The 18,644-nt window shown below is 44.4% G+C and overlaps 1 protein-coding gene and 1 long non-coding RNA gene across 2 annotated transcripts in view; one reads left to right on the top strand and one right to left on the bottom strand.

The window, feature by feature from the left end:
- Positions 1-1,640: 1,640 nt before the first annotated feature.
- Positions 1,641-12,276, bottom strand: LOC135311481 (uncharacterized). Its single transcript, XR_010371099.1, has 3 exons — positions 11,821-12,276; positions 10,200-10,495; positions 1,641-4,140 (listed from the first exon to the last, which is right to left on the bottom strand). It is a non-coding gene; the product is annotated as an uncharacterized LOC135311481 (long non-coding RNA).
- An 84-nt stretch (positions 12,277-12,360) lies between these two features.
- Positions 12,361-18,644, top strand: part of TM9SF2 (transmembrane 9 superfamily member 2) — a 28,601-nt gene continuing 22,317 nt past the window's right edge. Inside the window, exons 1-3 of the mRNA XM_064440638.1 lie at positions 12,361-12,680; positions 16,776-16,843; positions 17,956-18,049. Coding sequence (XP_064296708.1) covers positions 12,549-12,680; positions 16,776-16,843; positions 17,956-18,049 — 294 coding nt within the window. The 5' untranslated portion in view covers positions 12,361-12,548. The remainder of the gene's footprint in view (positions 12,681-16,775; positions 16,844-17,955; positions 18,050-18,644) is intronic.

Here is an 18,644-nt window from a genome sequence, read left to right as displayed (position 1 = left end):
TGCCCAGTTGGCAGCTACAAACAAGCAGAGTGCCCGAGGGGTTGATACTGGTGCCAGTATCGTTCCTTATTCTCATCAAAGACCTGAATGAGGAGAAGGAATGCAAATCTGTAAATGTATCTTCCTCAAACAAATCTGCAGATGATACTAAACTAAGGGAGCAGCTGATAAGCCAAATGGTAAAGCATCAATAAATAGACCTCAAAAACCTAAGGACTGCATCAGCAGAAACCCCATGAAGATCAACAAGGAGATGTGAAAAGTTCTGTGACTGGGACCCAACCTGAGAAGTAAGAGCTCTGCTGAAAAGGGCCTGGGGGTTATGCTGGGTGACAAGAGGAATATGGGTCCCATTGCAAACAACTGCAGATTGCATACTCAGCAGTGCTGGGAGGAGGGCGGACAGCAGATTGAACTGGACTTCTGCATGGCACTGGTAGGTCTGTGCCTGGAGTATAGCATCCTCTTTAGGGACCCTTGCTTCAAGGGGAATGTGGAAAAACTGCAGATATCCAGCTAAGGGCTGCCACCATGGTCCAGGCCTAGAGTGCAGGTACGGTGTGAGAGAGAGAAAGGGAGCTGGGCTTGTTTTGCCCAGTGAAGAGGAGCCCAAAGGGTGATGGAACAGCAGCCTGCAGCTGCCTGAAGAGCAGGTACAAAGATGACAGAGCCAAACTCTTTGTGGTGGCGCCAGAGGATGTGACAACTGGCAATGGCCACACACAGCATCTGGGGGGGTTCAGGCTGTCCATTAGGAAAACCTTCTCCACCAGGTGCTCCTGAGAGATGGTGGCAGCTCCTTCCTTGAAGGCTTTTCACAAGTTGGCTAGATATAGGCACAGCTGACGTAATGGTGTAACACTGGTAGTAGTCCTGTTTCAAGTGGGGTGATCTCCAGCAGTCCCATCCAACCAATATTTCTGTGATTCTATGATCTCATTTCTTTATGTAAAATTTATCAATGTAGGTACTGGCCTACCTCGCTAGCATGGATGACATTTCAGAGAAGTTGCAGTCAATGCAACTCTACATAGATGAGTAGACACATAACTTGCTGCAATCCAAACATGCCACCCAGCTCAGAGCAATGAATGCCTGGGTTGCATATGCAGCTGCATGTATTTTCTGTTCAGCCAGATCGCACAGATATATTACAATGTCCTTTATGAAGCCTTTCCCACTGCACCAGAGGTGCCGAGGCACTAGCAGACGCAGCTGTTGGTTGTCTTTAATTGCTTCTGGATTCACCATTCGTGGCAGGCCAAGCCACCACAGATTGCTCTCTTTTTTTTGGCTTGTAGAAGTCCTGGAGCACACAACATGCTCCAATCACAAATACAGCATTAAGAGGCACTACAGTCCACATGAATCCACAGACTGCAGTCATATGCATTGCCAGCCCACAAGACTACCGCTCTGCATTCACTCATCTGTAAGAAAGGGGAACAGTATAGAAACTCAACCACATACCTTGTCATACATCCACATACCATATACTGGCCAGCACACCCAGTCTGAGTATCTGTGAATACAGCCACAGCACTGTGTAACGTCAGAATAGCAATCACCTTTTCCATAGTTAAATTTTCTGTTATTTTAATGTAGGACAACAAGTGTTCTGCACATTACAAAGCCATACTATTTAGGAGAACACCTAATCTGAAAAAAAAACCAAGGAGCTGACTTGCAAAAATCTTGGCCCTAACAGATTTTGGATTGCGTTACCTTTCCATTTTCTCAGTGGCACTACACTGTACTGCTCATCCAAGCCCAAGAGCAACAAACAACGCCTCTTTCTGGGCAGTGCAAAGTAACCTTTGCAGACCTACCCATTGTGTAGGAGTGTTCATAGATGATTCTTATTGCAAGTTTCTTGAGATTCACCTTGTTAGCAAACTAACACGTCAGGTGAGATTCTTGTCACTACAGCCTCTATTTTCTGCTCCTGCATGTCTGCACAGTGATCATGTATAGAAGAGCAAGTGATCCTCCCAGGGAATGTACTGTAATTTCCAGAGAGAAAATGTCACCGAGAAAGCCATCATCTTTTCGCCAAAACTTCCCAAGCATTTCTGTCTCTCGTCTATGTAAATAACATACACAGATTTTTTTTTTCATATTTGATCAACCTTCCTCCCATCAATTATAAATCAAAGAGGCAATTTTGTGTTTATCTGTAATCTGCCTGATCTTATTTTCTTTGGTGGGGTATGGAAGACATAATTCAGAGCATAATTTGAAATTTCCAGAATTCCTCTAGTTTACAATGAATTTATAACACAGAACAGAGATAAAAGTTCTTCTAGCTGATGTTTTATATCAATTTTTGACATCCTAATCCCATTGACTGTTATTTTAATTATGTTTTAGAGTAAACTCTGTTCTGTTACTGATTGGGACATATTGACAAAAATTTTTAGAGCATGTGAAGTAGTGGCTGGGACAGGGTCTCAAAGGAGATCTCATACAAAAATCAACAGGAGGACCCCTCGCTCCTGCTGCACTCCTTCCCCTGAATTATCTAGCGCTCCTAAGAAATCACGTTGCAAAGGGCAACGTAAGAAAGAATTTTAGTTGCAAATGAGGGCAAATAACATTATTAAACTGGTTTGTGGGTGGGAACTGGCAAAACTGCCTGTTGTAGTCTACTCATTAGAAAAATGTGCCTCTCAATTTTTCGTTAATCATTCAAATTTGGGTACTTAGAGACTCAACTCTCTAGTATATTAAAGGGACCTTCATTACGGGACGAGTTGCAGCAGGTTTGCTTGCTTTTCTCCCTCATTTGAGAAAACAAAAAGCATCATGCAAAGGATCTTAATATTTTTGTCGACATAGGGCAGGTTTGTATTTACTGATCTGGCAAATCAGGTTCTATTCACAGTCACACACCATTGCTATGAAGACAAAGGCATTGCATGAAACTACAACACTAGATCATAAAATCATTAAGGTTGGAAAAGACCTCTAAGATCATCAAATCACAATATTGTGTTGGTTTTTTAATTTGGACCCTTTTTGTTATTCTTGGAGGACAAAAATTTACCCCATTTTGTACCTTCTTCCCTCTCCACACCTCTTTCTTCCTCTTCTGCCTTCCACATGTTTGTTCGATCCCTTGCCTCCTTTTTACTAGTAGTTTAATGAAGATCACGTGTCCCTAGTTTGCCTATAAGAGTGTGATATGGGACAGCATTCAAAGGTTTCCTTGTACCCCTGTCTGCAAGCCACCTTTCACACTACCTTTTTGACTGTCAGGTCATCTTCCTGGGTGGCCACACTGGCCTCTCTCCATTCTCGCTGCAAGCCTCCTGCATCAGGGCCGTTTCTCATTGCATCTTCAGCACCTCTTTTAGGAGCTGACAGTTCTCCCAGGCTCCCTTTCCCATTAAAATTCCTTTCCACAAGACTGCATTTACCAATTCTTTGAGAGGGTTGAAGTCTTCTGGTTTAAGTTCATTAGTCCATTGCTTTCGCTCCCTCCTCTCCTGAAACTTGAGAGCTCTGCTGATTTGTGATCTTTTCCACCCAGATCGCCTTCCTCCAGCAGCAGCATCTCAACCAGTTTTCCCATGTTAACCAGCAACAAACCACAAGCCGCCAGGTACAGCTGCGTACGGCTCACGTCACTGAAACAAAAAGCCACTTTTTATGCCCAAAACTTCAGGGACAGGCTACACAGTGCAGTTGCCTCCCAAACACTTATCTAGGACAGTTTCTTCGGCTGTTGGGTGTATTCTACAGGAGGCATAGGCATCACTTCCACATGTCCCCTGCTGCACGCAAGGATCCAGTTCAAGGTACCAGCTTGCTGCAGCTTAAGCAGGATGTTTGCAGCTCTGCAATCAGCCTCCTAGTCTCCATGCAAGCAATTCCCCTAGGAGCTGGGAACCAGCTCAAATGCTTTGGCTCTGTACTGTCCCCAGCTCCCCTAAGTCCTAGGATGTAACAGGCTAGAAAGAGACAGGTCTATGACCTTTAAAGCTGTGTCAATATCCTTGTCTCTGAAACAGCGGGCTTCTTTCGCCAGTAACAGGCAGTCAGACGTTCAGATGCAGTTACTGATTTTGCATGGTTCTCATCTTGGAAGCCGAATTTCTCTCTGAAGTCAAGGGAAGTGTCATCAGATGCCCAGCAACACTGAAAATCACACATAGGTTGTCTTAAGAAAGGGCAACAAAGAAAGAAAAAAACAAACCACCCCAAACCCCACAAAAATCAAGGCATACAAAACTGAAATGCAGACGTTAGAAAAACAGGAAAAAAGAACTTTTGCCTGGATTTCTCCCAGAAACAGCCACTATAATTCTGTTAGGCTGAAGATGAAGAAAATTATCTTTTAGTTTTACCCACATCATCTTACATAGTATTTTAAGCATAATATTATTCACTATAATTTTTCACTTCTAATTGTCAAGTTCTTTTACTTCTAAGTGTAAAGCTGAAAAGAGGTAAGTAAAGCTTTTTTCAGTGTCAAATTCCCCCAGAATTAGAGGTCTGGGAGCACTGAATTACCATTACCATTTAACACACATCCTGCCTCTCACTGTTCTCTGTCCTGCTTTTGCTTTTCTCTGGCCGTATATTACCTTCTTACCTTTCCCCACTTTCTATTCAGGCTGTCAAGGAAAGAGCAGGGTCTGACTCCCACAATGAAACGCTTCACCTGGGGAGACTGCTGAGAGCGAAATTGATAAAGGACAGCACCAGCCCAGGCAATTTCACTCACAGCAGGCACTTGCAGGTGAAGCACTACCATAAAATGGATCAAGGTTACTCACCTACCACCTCCCAGCACAAGTCACAGCTGATAGCTACTACTTTCGTGATCTTTTCACCCGTCTCCTGCCAGGCACCACTTGCCCTAACCCTTGCATGAGAGGCAGGAATCAGCCATGCAGACCAGTGTTTGCTAGTGGGGAGATAAGCCCAGGTAAGTGCTCCAAATGTTGAATGCTCAGCTGAAGCGTGGCCCGGCCGCAGATTGGCTGGAGGCCTTCCTCAGGCCACCTCCTCACTGGTGGCACCCAGGGAGGATGCCCACGATCCCACCTGCCTCACTGGGTAGGATGCCTGCGATCCCACCCACCTCACCGGGTACAACTGTCCCATAGAGCTGTGCCAGCTGCAACTGCCTGATGGGACAAAGGCAACTTCTGTAGCATCTGATAAGGGAACCAGCCTGATGCTCATTGTAATTTAGGACAACATATACACCATTTTAGCTGGTGGCTCCCACAGATCTATTTCATCACAGGTCAGGTCTCAAGGGGTAGGGACACTATAAGTCCAGCATCACTGTGCCCCAATCCCGCTTTCTCTGCTATTTGAAAATCATGTGTATTAAAGGACAGCTTTTCACCAGCTCAGGATTTCTTTTTTTATTTTGATAGCAATATTCCTAAGAGCTTTACTGACACTGGGGCTGAGATTTTTCCCTCAGACAGGTTAGCAGAAGGAGCATCAGAGCAAAGCCTGGTGATGCGAAGTAGTGAAACTGGGCTCTGCCATCTACCCCTTTCTTCAATACTGAGAGTAGGGCATGAAACTTAAAAGCTCCAGATTTGAAACAAATAAAGAGATTTTTTTCTTACATACTCATAATTTGTCAAGTGAAGATACACTATGTCATAACTGAGATCAAAATATTTTCAAATCTAAACAGGCTTAAGCCTTTAAGAGGAACAGTTACGGCTGCAGTTACATCACATTGACAGAGCAGGATAAAAAGTTATGACAGATAACCTTTCTCATACTTCAGGGCATAAAATTCCAGGAACTGAAAGGATTATTGAGAAACTCTTTTTCTAAACACTGTTCCTTATGGAGCACTCTATAGTTGTCATTAGAGACTTGAATACCAGGCAGTGCCAGACATCTGGTAGAGCAATTCCTGCAGTACTGGTGGGGAGAAATCATTACGACAACAACTCTTTCTATGAGTCAAAAAATACTGATCATACCGTTTACAAAATTCAAGGACTGAAATTAAGACCTAAGAAGCCCAGTGCAAACTCAATGTACGTGAATACTCTGCTCCTAATTTGGCACATAATTCCCAATTGAAATTAGTGGAAAAATAGGAGTCTCAAAAGGATTTAACTGCCTCAATACCGTCATAATTCTTGTCTAGATTTCCAGCAGCCACATCCCAAATCAGCTCTGCAGCCTTTACTGCAGTGTTCCAGAAGGCTTCCCATAATCTCAGTTTCATAAGCATGATTTGCTTTACAACAGCGCAAAATTCACTACCAGGAACTGGACTGGGGTAAAGATCTATGTCAATGAGTGTAGCTGATTGCATGTGTTAATAAATCATGCCTCAGAAGGATACAAGGTGAGGACAGAATATTTGAGAAATGTGACCACATTAACTGCTAATAACAAGGCAGTATCTGTGTGTGTCTGTCTGTGTGTTACCACTTACAGGCTAGAATAATTTTCATACAGACTACTATAGAAAAATTTTCTTCTCTTTTTTACCCCCCAAAATCTAGTTTACTCTTGTCAAAGACCCTGAACTGTCTCTTCTTGAAGGAAAAAAAACCCCACAGGTTCTTCTTTTCCCAGTTGATAGAAAACAGTGATCACTGAGTGTGATACTTAAGCTTGGAAATTTGGATAAGCTTGGATATTTAAGCTTACAGTGAAACTATTAATGGCTGACCACGCTTACTGCTGAACAGGTAACCAGCTCAATTTATCTGGGGCTATTATCGCCATAAAAAGAAAGCATTCCCCTTTGTTTTATCCACAAAAATACTCCTGTATAACGGTTTGTTTCTCCCCAGTCCCTATAACTGGTACTAATGTGAACAGCAATTACAGTATTACACACTGAGGGCTGAACAAACTAATTGGTGCAGCCTGAACCAGACCTGCTCCAAACATGGGAGATGTGGGCCAAGGCAGGCAGCAATCTTCCCACACTTCCTTTTGTGCTGGTTTAAAATTCACCAGGGACCTCACAGAAACCTTACTTATAGCAACAACTGAAAAGAGTCATAAATGCAGCTGCTCCCGAGGCTGTTAGTGCTCAGACCGACTAGCTGGTGCCACGTGCCCCCTCTCCCTCCTGGAAGGGTCTGGTCTGTGTTTGCTGCAAGGCATTGGTGCGTGCCTCTTGGCACACTCATTTCTGTGAAGGCTCTGCCCTATTGTCTAGGCAAAGCAGTCAGCCAAGCTGAATTTAGCCTTAGATATAAAGTGATGGCTGTATAACCATCTCAGCATTTCCTTTTGAGACATAATTCAGTAGCGGTTTTTACCTTACAGAGTTCTTCTTTGCCCATTTTATTCAATCAGACCTTTCCCTTTTTAAGTTGGCAAGTCAGGTATCAGGCTGACTGCACATTTCTAGCGCCATATGAAATAGTGGAGAAAAGGACATAGGCCACATAGGCCTCTATAGTATACAAAAAGCCTGAAAGGATTTGTGTTAAATACTAATTTGAAGCTGGTCATAAAGTCATGGGAGGTGCTGGATCTAATGCCTGAACAAAGATTGGGAAAAAAAAAAGCCCCAAAACCAAACAAAGACAGCAATGGCACAACCAGATGTCCCTACACACTGTGTGGCTAGTGTGAACGCTGCACTGTTTACTTAGCTGCTGTTCAAAAGGATATACTTTTCCAGGAACGCTGCAGCTCTACTTTGACCCAAAGGAGAAGCATGCCTCATGTGCCGCTGAGCCCCGCAGAGTATTCCCAGGTTGCAGCATGGCTCCTGCAATGTTCCTGAGCTGCAGGAGGCCAACGCCTACCCACCGGAGGACTGTGCTTTGGGAAAGAGGGAGGGAAATTGGCAGGATCTCTGCCCTGGTGCTTCACAGACGATGCTGCCATCCATCTGCGTGGTCTGGGGGTGCTCATGCCATGCCTCCACTCCTACCGGTCCCACAGGTGACATGGTCAATGACACCTTGCTATTGCCAAGGAAGCTTTGGATCTACAAAAGTACTAGGGCACTTGATGTGCTTGACTTCCGCTTCAGGCACAGAACCATAACCCTGCTCTGCTGTTGTCTCACTGCGGAGGCATGCAGCCCCCACTGTTTTCAGGCTCAAAGCTCCCTAAAGGTTGGCTTGCAACTGTTTGCAGAAGTACCTTATGCTTGGCAGGACCACATTGCTCAATTCTCCTCAAGCCAAAGTAGCATCAATCTTCACAAACCAGAATCCTTCACCTGTTCCATCTGCAAGAAGTTCTCAGACACGCTTGATACATCTGCTGGGGGAAGCTGTTACCAGCAATCACCCTTAGTACAGCCATCTGGGACTTTAATCCAACTTCCGGATCCACCTGATGACATCCTCACCCATGCTTCTCACTTTCTAGAAAAATGACCAAACTACCAGTCTAGGGGCTACTTAACAGCAGGGGATTTTCCCCCAAAATTAAATATGTCATTAAGTTACTAGTGCCAATTGTCTTGAGAAAGAAAAAGAGCACGCTCATTTACAAAACTCTGTATTTTAGCTGTTAGGGGAACTCATCTGCAAGAAGGGAGATTTGGGTTCCGGGCTGCAAACATATAGTTTAGATTAAACATTTTTAAAAGAATGTTGAAATGACTATTAGCAGTAAAGTGGATGTTAGTTGTATCTAGTTAGCACCCTAAACTTTATGCAACAGAGTATTATTCTGCTCTTCTGGTACTAAAAATAAGCTCACTGAATTGTAACGTGTGGCTGTAAAACCTGTAGTGGGGGAAACAACTGTGTGCTTGCACCCTCCACAGCAAGGAGTATTTAGCCACTCCACAGCAAGTGGAACAGCCCCCCAGCTTGGCTGCTAAGGCACTATAGTGAGAACAGCAGGTTTCTGTGCCCTCAGGCAAAGGAGGGAATATGCTGGGTGAAGGCACTAGCCACTGAGCTGTAGGATACAAGGGGCATTTAAGAGTTTGTTTCTGAAATGAAGAACTAAACTACGAGAGCTGTGAATCCCCAGATGAAGGAGGAACTCCTCGCAGCCCAGGCATAAGCAGCAAACAGTGAGAACCACCACAGTAATAGCAAAAGTTATTCACAACAGTTCCTGATAAAAAGAACAGTAACATTTTACAAGGAGTGACGCTTATTTTCCCAGCAGTTTTTGACCACTCTGTATTCTTATCTCTCATTAAAAATCCCAGGCTGTTTGTTTGCTTTGGCCTCTGTTGGTTCACTAATCTCTGAAAGAGTAATTTTTCATATGTTTTATTTCACAGTCTTGCATAACCTTGGCATTTCTTATGATAAAACCTGTGATACTTGTTCTTCTAGTATTAAAACCACACCCCCTGTATTGTAACCTATAGCTGTAAAACCCGTAGGGAAGGAATCTAAGATGAGAAATTATCAAGCAAATTCCCACTGAAGTTCTCATTAAATTAGGGAAGGTGAATTTTGCCCAGGCTGAAACCAGGCTGAAATCTCAAGGTCCGTGGCCATTCCTGGGATTATAACCCATGGTTATAGTTGCTCCAAAAGAGTTGCTATATTGAATTAATAACACAGCCTAAAAAATGTTTTTCCATGTCACCTTTGTAGAGCAGAGAGGAGGGAGCATCATAGCATACAGCACCACATCTGCTGAAATGCTCTTTGCACCAACTGGCAGACCACCCCTTAAAACCACCCTGAGTCAGCAAGTTTGGTTGTCACAAAGGCAGAGTAAGACGAGGGATTTAAACAGATCACAAAGCACACCGCAACTCCTACTCATCGTGCAGCTTTTGGAGCGTTCTCAGGGAAGATGAGGATTAAATGGGCAAAGGTTTTTAAATATTCTCTCATGTGAAGGAATGGAATTAGGCCCACAAAAGTAATTTGCTTGGAATATTAACTTGGGAAATGGGAGATACGTTTGATCTCCCTTGTGGCAGAAGAGAAACTGAACTTGGGTCATTTACAACCTGATTACCCTAACCATGAGCGATTTTAAATAAAAAGAGGGCACAGGGAATTATTCTCCAGCTGCGCTTGTCACAAGGCTTGATCTTATAATTGTGCTTTTAGGATACCTACAGGATGAGACAAGTAGGAATTAGACCTAGGAATGAGAAAGGTAGATGAACAACTTAAATTTTAAACATGGAGAGTTCAAAAATATCTAATGCATACAATATGTTACAAATCAGCATGTATTTCTCTAAAACTAAGAACGGCTTATGTAGTGTAAAAATATATATAAAAATATGTTTTAAATAACCTTACCTAAGGATTACATTATGTGGCCTTGGTGCTTAGATGCTCAACACTGCATCTGGTCAGATGGTGTGTGAACTCACCCACCTGGAACTCCATCCTGCTGTAGACAGGCTGGCAGCTATAGCCAGATATCTCATTTATTGCTTTCTGAGGCACTGGGATGTTGCATTTCAGGACACAGCCCAGACATGCCTCTGGAAAGCCCTGCTCGTTCCTTACTGGCTTTACCAGCAATGCCTTAGCTGCCTAAAGACCTTGTCCATATATAGGATCATGTGAGCAACAGATGCATCCCCTGAACCCTGTAATAAATACAAGAAAGGAAATCGCAGAATCATATAATCGTTAAAGACCTCTGAGATCCTCAAGTCCAACACCACCATGCCTCCTAAATCACATCCCGAAGTGCCATGTCTGCACGTTTTTTGAACACCTCCAGTGAGGATGACTCCACCACCTCTCCAGGCAGCCTGTTCCAATGCATGACCACTCTTGCATTAAAGAAATGTTTCCTTATATCCTATCTAAACCTCCCCTGACACAGCTTGAGGCCATTTCCTCTTGTCCTGTCACTAGTGACTTGGGAGAAGAGCCAATGCCCACCTCGCTACAACTTCCTTTCAGGTGGTTGTAGAAGGCGATAAGGTCTCCCCTCAGCCTCTTGTTGTCCAGACTAAACAAGCCCAGTTCCCTCAGCTACCCCTCAGCGAGGTGTGAATCAAGGAAATTAGTGGAAATGCTGCAACATTTATAAATATTGTTTTTCATTAGATGCTGTTGTTTGGAGTTTCTATAGCTGCACAAACCCTAAGTGATGGAAAATATTAGGAAGTAGGGAATGGTAAAATGAGCATCTGGGCAACGTCCTCTCCTGCATTATCAAAACAACAGACTTCTTATGCCTGCCCCTTCTATTCAACCCCATGCAACACTACAGGTTAGGGGGAGGGTGGCTGGAAAGCTGCCTGGCAGAAAAGGACCTGGGGGTGTTGGTTGTCAGCCAGCTGAACATGAGCCAGCAGTGTGCCCAGGTGGGCACGAAAGCCAACAGCATCCTGGCTTGTATCAGGAATAGTGTGGCCAGCAGGAGCAGGGCAGTGATGGTGCCCCTGTACTCGGCACTGGTGAGGCCACACCTCGAGTGCTGTGTTCAGTTTTGGGCCCCTCAGGACAAGAAGGACATCGAGGTGCTGGAGCGTGTCCAGAGAAGGGCAACAAAGCTGGTGAAGGGTCTGGAGAGCAGGTCTTATGAGGAGGGGCTGAGGCAACTGGGGTTATTTAGCCTGGAGAAGAGGAGGCTGAAGGGAGACCTTATCGCTCTCTGCAACTACCTGAAAGGAGGTTGTAGCGAGGTGGGTGTTGATCTCTTCTCCCTAGTTACTAGTGAGAGAACAAGAGGAAACGGCCTCAAGTTGTGCCAGGGGACGTTTAGATTGGATATTAGGAAAAATTTATTCACTGAAAGGGTTGTCAAGCACTGGAACAGGCTGCCCAGGGAAGTGGTTGAGTCACCATCCCTGGAGGTATTTAAAAGATATACAGACACGACACTTCAGGGCATGGTTTAGGAGACCTGGTGGTGTTGGGCTGACAGTTGGACTTGATGATCCTAGAGGTCTTTTCCAACCTTAATCATTCTGTGATTTGGTGATTCTACAGGGTTTTTTCTGGTGGGGATTTTTTTCCAGTGACAGCAGCCATCAGTGACGCAGAGGGAATGCAGACCCGGGTTGCTCTGAATGCTGAGGTGTAAGGGATGGTCACCACAGCCAACACCTTTCTGTCCGTCTCCTCCCCGGCGCCACTCAGCCAACAGTAGGTCTCCCCCCAAGTTCAGTCTGAAAACCGGGAGAGCTGTCCGTAGCGAGAATGTATTAAAAGAGAAAAAAAAAAGTATTTTAAAAAGAGCAACGAACGTTAACAGCCGCGAAGAAGCCAGCGCAGCCTGACCGGGGGCCTGCTCCCCTTCTTCCTCCCCGGCCGCGGCCCGGGCCGGTGCAGAGGGCGGACCGGGGCGGGGCGGTGGCGGGCGCCGCGCTGCCATGGCAACCGGGGCCGGCGGAGCGCTACCCCGGAAGCGAACGCGTAAAGCCCGGACCGGTTCGTCGCGTGCGCCGGCCACGCCCCCCCTCCCGCTCGTCCGGCGGTCCGCGCGGGGTGACGTGTCGCGGGCGAGAGAGAAGCCGGAAGTGGCGGCCTTCCGTCAGTCTGTCCGTCCGTCTGGGCGGGGGCGGGGGGGAGACGAAGCCACTATCGTTGCCGCCGCCGGCGCGCGAGAGGCGCCCAGGGACCCCCTCCCGCCCGCCTCCGGCTCACGCCGCCGTTCCGCCGCCGCCGCGCCCCCCGCCCCCCGCCATGGCCCTGCGGCGGCTCCTCATCGCCGCCGCCCTGGCGGCAGCCGCACCCGTCCCCGCCGCCGCCTTCTACCTGCCGGGCCTGGCGCCCGTCAACTTCTGCGAGGAGGGCAAGGAGAAGCCCGAGTGCAAGGTGAGCGGGGCCGGGGGGCTTGGGGGGCACCCCGCCGCCACCGCCGGCCTGAGGGGAGGCCTCGGCGCCCGGGTCGCTGCGCGGCCCGAGTTTTACCCTTCTGCTGGGGGGGGCGGGTCTGTGGTGGGTTGGGTTGGGTAGGGTTCCCCCCCCCGAGGGTTTGTACCAGACGCCCACAGGGGCTGTTGCTGCGGGGGTTTCGAGCGTGTTTCCCTTCCCACCGTGACCGGTAACGGTGAAGCATCCTTCGCCCCTCGCCGGGAAGGAAGGAAAGGGCCATCGCTTCATCTCGTGATTTACAGTCACGTTACAGAGATGGGAAGCCCCGGCCGGCTTATCTCTTGGGCGCTTCTAAATACTTGTTGGGAAGCTGCAGAAAGTAAGGATCGCAGTGGCGGGTCGTGCCGGTTGGGTGTGTGATTCTTGGCAGGAGCGAGCAGCCGGTGCCTGCAAGCAGGTATACAATCAAGGCAGCCTTTCCTTGCTGTCTTTTCTCGGCTGCAGGAATCTGAAGTGTAGGGGCTTCTTGGCCCCAGAGTCTCACATGAAGCTTAAACTTATTTTCATGCCTACATAAGTGACAAGTGGACTTCGCATCACATAACCAAATTACTGATTTGTAAGGATGTTGGCTGATCGGGGGTCTGTACTTAAAATAGTCTTTTCTCCTTTGGGTGAGCTTTAGAAGTTGTTTGCTGCTGCTGGGGTGGAAATTACGCCAGACCATGCCTTGAGACTTGAATGAGAAAGTTCAAGACCAATAGCTTTTACGATCCCTTGCCTTATTGCTGTTAAAAGTGGCTATCTCACACTCTTATCTCCCAGCTTCTGTGTTACATGAAACACTGGTCCCTGATTCTTCAGAATAAGAGTATATTTATACTGTATCCTTTTGCCAATCACCTTGCACTGTCTTTATCCATTTGCTGTCATGAATCAGTAGAGCGGATAATAAGCCAAACATGTAATGAAAGCGTAGTTGCTATAAATGTCTTTTCCCTCCTTTAAGTGTATTGTTCCATTCAGACCAGCCAAACCTTGTGCCTAACACATAGCTGTGGATTTTTTCACTCTCATTTCCGTGCCACTTCTGTTGTAGTAGTAGAACATTCTGTGGATGTTTTTTATAGGATCATAGAAACAGTGTCTGGAAGCAACCTTAGGAGGTCATGTAGTCCAGCCTCATGCTTGAAGCAAGACTGTTGCCAACACTAGATCAGCTCAGCTCTACCTTTGTTTAAGCAAGCCTTGAAAATATCCATGCATGGAGCATCCGTCACATCCCTGCGTGACCTGCGTGGTGCTGCACTACCCTCTTAAGGATTTTTTTTCTTCAAGTACAGGCTAAGACTTTCAAGCTGCAGTTTATAGTTTTTCACATTACCCATGAAAAATACAGCTATGTCTGAATTATTCCTGTTTTAAGCTAGGGCTGTGGCAGAAAGTTGGTTTTGGTTTGGTTTTTTTTAGGTCAAGTAAACCAGATTGCCTACTGTCCTCTGTATCCAACCTGAGATGCTTATGGGGTTGTCCTTCTCAGACGTCTTTTTTTTTTCTCCCTTTGTATAATGTGTACAAAATGTTTGTCTCCTTATCCTGAGAATTCATCATTCTGTAAATGTGAAGTAAGGTGCTTAAGTAATGTAAATCTACCACCAGCGGTTAGCTGAACATTTTAGGATAACCTCGACAGGTGTATTATTGCAAAAATATCTTCCTGAAATTAGCCACCTCTTATAGTCCTCTACCTCGTGCCAGCCATTTGTGTACTAAGCAAGACATAGGCATATGGAGAAGCCTAAATCACTCTTCACATCTAAGTCTTGCCATGTAGCCTGCAACTGAATGTAGTCTGGTCCCTGGTGAGGAGAAACAATATGTGATCAGGTGATTGCTATATCATAATGCTTACGTAAGAGGATAAAACTATGCTTCCCTGGACAACCTTAATTTTTTACATGTTCTTGCTGAGTTCTTGAAATTGTCACTGTTGATTATGATGTCAGTAATAATACTGAGTTTTCTTCTGCCTAGAGGATTTAGATCCACAGAGCAGATCTCTAAATGGTACTATTTGTCTGTTATAATCTCTATGGCTCTCTGGTCCTCTGTTGGTGAGATGGGATGTTGTTAGTGGGGCACGTAGCTAGCAGCACAAGAATGATGAAACTCATGACTTTCCCCCTTCCTCCAAGCTGTGTACTAATCTGCTTGGGCAAACTCAGCTTGGCCGCTTTGTCTGTTTTGGTTAGAACGTGATCTGTGCAGACTTAAATAGTAACTCTTGCCTGAATATTAAGAATCCTTTCTCAGTTTAAAAAAATACTGATGCCTCCAAAGGGGGCTTGCCATTGTATGGGAAATTGTTATATCAAAGATACTGATCTTTGATAGTAAGTAACACATACTTCTTATGGAAAACTGAAGCATTCAAGTAAATCTCCTCCTCCAATGAAAAATAGCTAATCTGAGGCTGCGTTCCTGTGGCCAGCTGAGGCACACTAACTTCTTGCTGCTAGAAGTGAGAGATTTCATTCCTGTATTCCTTGGGGCAATGTCTTCCTCTCCTCTGCATTGACCCAGCTGTGTTACTTGTTAAATCCTTTTTTGAGCTTATTAACATGGCAGGAAAATATCCAAGTTTTTGCCAGACTAGTTTTTTGCTGTTAGTGAGTTGAAGTGGCTTATAGAATTATGACAAGTGTGCACTACCCAGAGGTAAGAAGCAGGTCTGTGTAGCTTAGGGCAGGGGTAAGAGGTACAGTAAGGTGTTGTGGCTTAAATGTGTCAATTTAACATCTCACAGCACCCTACGGCTCATGGAACTGCATCCTGACTTGCACGTGGGCAACTACAGAATATCAGTAAAACATAGCACCTGACTGAAGTATCTGAGCTACAGATACAAGTGAACAATTCCATTCACTTTTTTCCCCCTCCAGAATGTCTTGCTTTGGCTAAACTTGAGTGAATTTTCATAGGGAGGAAAAGCTTTCCTGTTGCTTCCTGGTGAGAAAATAGATGGCTTGCTGTTGAAAGGGAGGTCTTGTTCCTGAAAACACTCTTCTTCCTTTTGCTGTCTCCAGCTCTGGTCTGATTGCACAGTATGACAGTTCAACTTGCTATGCTGCTAAAAACTGCTCTTTAAAAATTTTTGGGGTAAATCTTTTTTGCTGTTTTAGCCAGTTGAATTGGTTTACTGTGCAAGCAGGTAACTGCCAAAAGCAGTGTAAGGTAAACAGTTTAAATGTATTGGGACTGCGGGACTAGAATAAAGGAAGGGACTTTGAGGCTAAGAGGGAAGAGTGAGAGACCTCTTCCTTTCCATAGCAGGAGACTACCCCATCTGTAATTCATGTGTATAGACCAAACTAGTCTGAAACCACAGCAGACTTAATTTCAGGTTCTTACTCAAGAGTTTCTAGAGTTCTTAATAAACTTCTGTAAGAAGGTAAATGAGTATATCTTTGCCTTCTCTTTGGAAAGAGCTTCTGTTCAAACTTCAAATAGAGCATCAGTCTGAATACATTGTTTAAATCCTCATACTTCAGTTTTCAGTTGCAACATAGATAAAATTGTGGAGCAGCTTAATTATAGGGAGAAGTACTATCTCATCCATTCTTTCGTTCTTGTTCTTTTAAGACTTTTATTACACAAAAGTTGTGGCAATGAATAATACAGCTCTAACTTGGTACCTTAAACTAAAACACCAGCAGCTGTGGTAATTTTATTATTCTTGTGCATGGTTTCTTGCTATCTTGTAGTTCGCATGGTTATGTTAGCTTTAAAGTGGTTTTGTCATGTGGTCACTGTTTTTGTGATGGTTAGATAGTGTTTAACTTATGCTGTCAGCAGATACGGTTCATTACACAAGAGTCTGTGTTACAAGATGTATAATTGCACAAATCTTACATTTTCAGCTTCACTTTACTTTATTCACACAAATCTATGTATCTAGGCGTCCCTGCTCCAGCGGGGGGTTGGACAAGATGATCTTCAGAGGTCACTTCCAACCCCTACCATTCTGTGATTCTGTGATCTGTCAGAATTGAAGAAGTGCTTTAATGTAACTGCTGATTATCTCCTCTCTTTCAGTCTGGAATTGAGCTGTTTGTGAACCGGCTTGACTCTGTAGAGTCTGTCCTTCCCTACGAATATACTGCGTAAGTATATTATACTGTTTATGTCACTTTAGTTGTCAGTTCTTCCAAAAAGATGAATTTAATTTATCTTAAAGTATTATCTACCTCTTGCTACAGCAGTTTGCCAGTGAGGACCATCTATTTATTTACTAACATAAATTTACAAATACAGAATTTTCAATGAGGAGGTGCGTGCATACATTGCTTCCTTCTTCTCGGTTGTGCTTGCTTATACTTTAGAAGTAGTGCATGGGTTCATAGGCCCTCACGTAGGTCAAATCGCTGCTTTAGAGTAACTTAAGGTTAAAATGTGTGTGTGTGTATAGATAATATTTACTCTTCTGCATTAGTTGTCATTTCTGGAGATCAAAGTAGTAGCGCTGTCTTTAGTAGCCTGTAGCCAGATGAGTTAAATGGTAATGAGGTGTGAACTTCCCATCAATTATCTTAATGAGGTGTTAAATGTTTCCTTGGTACACATCATAGGAGTGAACAAAATGTATCCCTGCCTGGTACAACTATGTAAAGTTGCTTCAAAGAATATTTTGACTACTAATATTGAAGAGGTTAAGCATTAGTTATGTCTTAACTTTAATGAACGCAAATGTGATACACTTGAAATTAGGCTGGAAAAACTTGGAGGATGTGCTATTAAATGTGTTGGTGAATAAAACGGCAATAACCTGTTTATTTAATAGTGCTTGTTGTAAAGGAGCTGTCTCGGTGTATTTTTTTTTTCTGTTATTATTACCTCCACACCCAAGAATCTGGCCTGCGTGCTTTTTTCTCAGAGCTGTCATAAAACTCTATGTGAAGGTTTAATTCTTGGCTAAAATCCCTGTTCAAAGAGGAAACTTTGTACTACTTAAGGAAACTTTTATGCTACCATGTTTAATATAAACTGTTCTGAAACAGCTGATTAAGAGATTTGATTGTTGGTTTTATTTTGTTCTTTTCAAAATGGGACTGTGATTTTCACACTTTGCTTTGCACATTCAAAGAAGGAACTGTTGTCTAGAAGGCAAGCTGTATAGTTACTTGTGATGAAGGTGTTGATTTGGGAGCACTCTTTGAGGTCTAATGCTTGCAGCTGAGAATATTTGATTAACTTCTGTATCTTTTCTGTAATTCAGGTTTGATTTTTGTCAAGCGGAAGGAAAGAAGCGTCCCTCTGAAAACCTTGGACAAGTATTGTTTGGAGAGAGGATAGAACCATCTCCTTACAGGGTTTGTTCTCTGACAAGGGGTGTCTGGTAATACGTACATTCAAATGTAACCAAAGGAGATCAGGATCTTGAAGATCCTCTTCATAAGGACTTTGTCTCAAAGAGCTTCAAAATCTGAAATTCCACATAATAGAAATCTATCAATTACACCTAATTGTAACTATGCTCTTTGCATCATGAAGCTGTAGCTGCGGAGGTTGTGTTCTCTCTTTGGCACCTGCCAAAACCTGATTCTTACTCCTCAGCTGTCCCCTTGTTAGAGGAAGTTGAGTACTCTTATTTCTTGGAGCTGTTTTTTTTTTACTTTTTTTTTACTGCAGCTGTAAAGTGGAAGTATTAGAACTGGTGTTAGCCAGCTTGTCTTTGCTGGTGACTGAAGCTCTCGCCTTTGCTCCTACATGTAGTAGGAGAGAAAGTTATCAATTGAATCTGCCTGGGACAGCATTGCTGCTGTGAGGTCAAATGACTTGTCTTGGTAAATCATTGCAGAAAACAGGTTTTAATCAGTAACAAGGAGCTCTTAGTGTAGGGCTCCTACAATGAACACAGGAGGGTTTTATAGCACACATCAAAATAAAAACCTCCTCTGGAGTGCT

The sequence above is a fragment of the Phalacrocorax carbo genome, chromosome 1 (assembly GCF_963921805.1).
Source record: "Phalacrocorax carbo chromosome 1, bPhaCar2.1, whole genome shotgun sequence".
Classification (NCBI taxonomy): Eukaryota; Metazoa; Chordata; class Aves; order Suliformes; family Phalacrocoracidae; genus Phalacrocorax; species Phalacrocorax carbo.
Note: the sequence above shows the minus strand (reverse complement) of the source record. Positions and strands in the feature narration are given on the sequence as shown.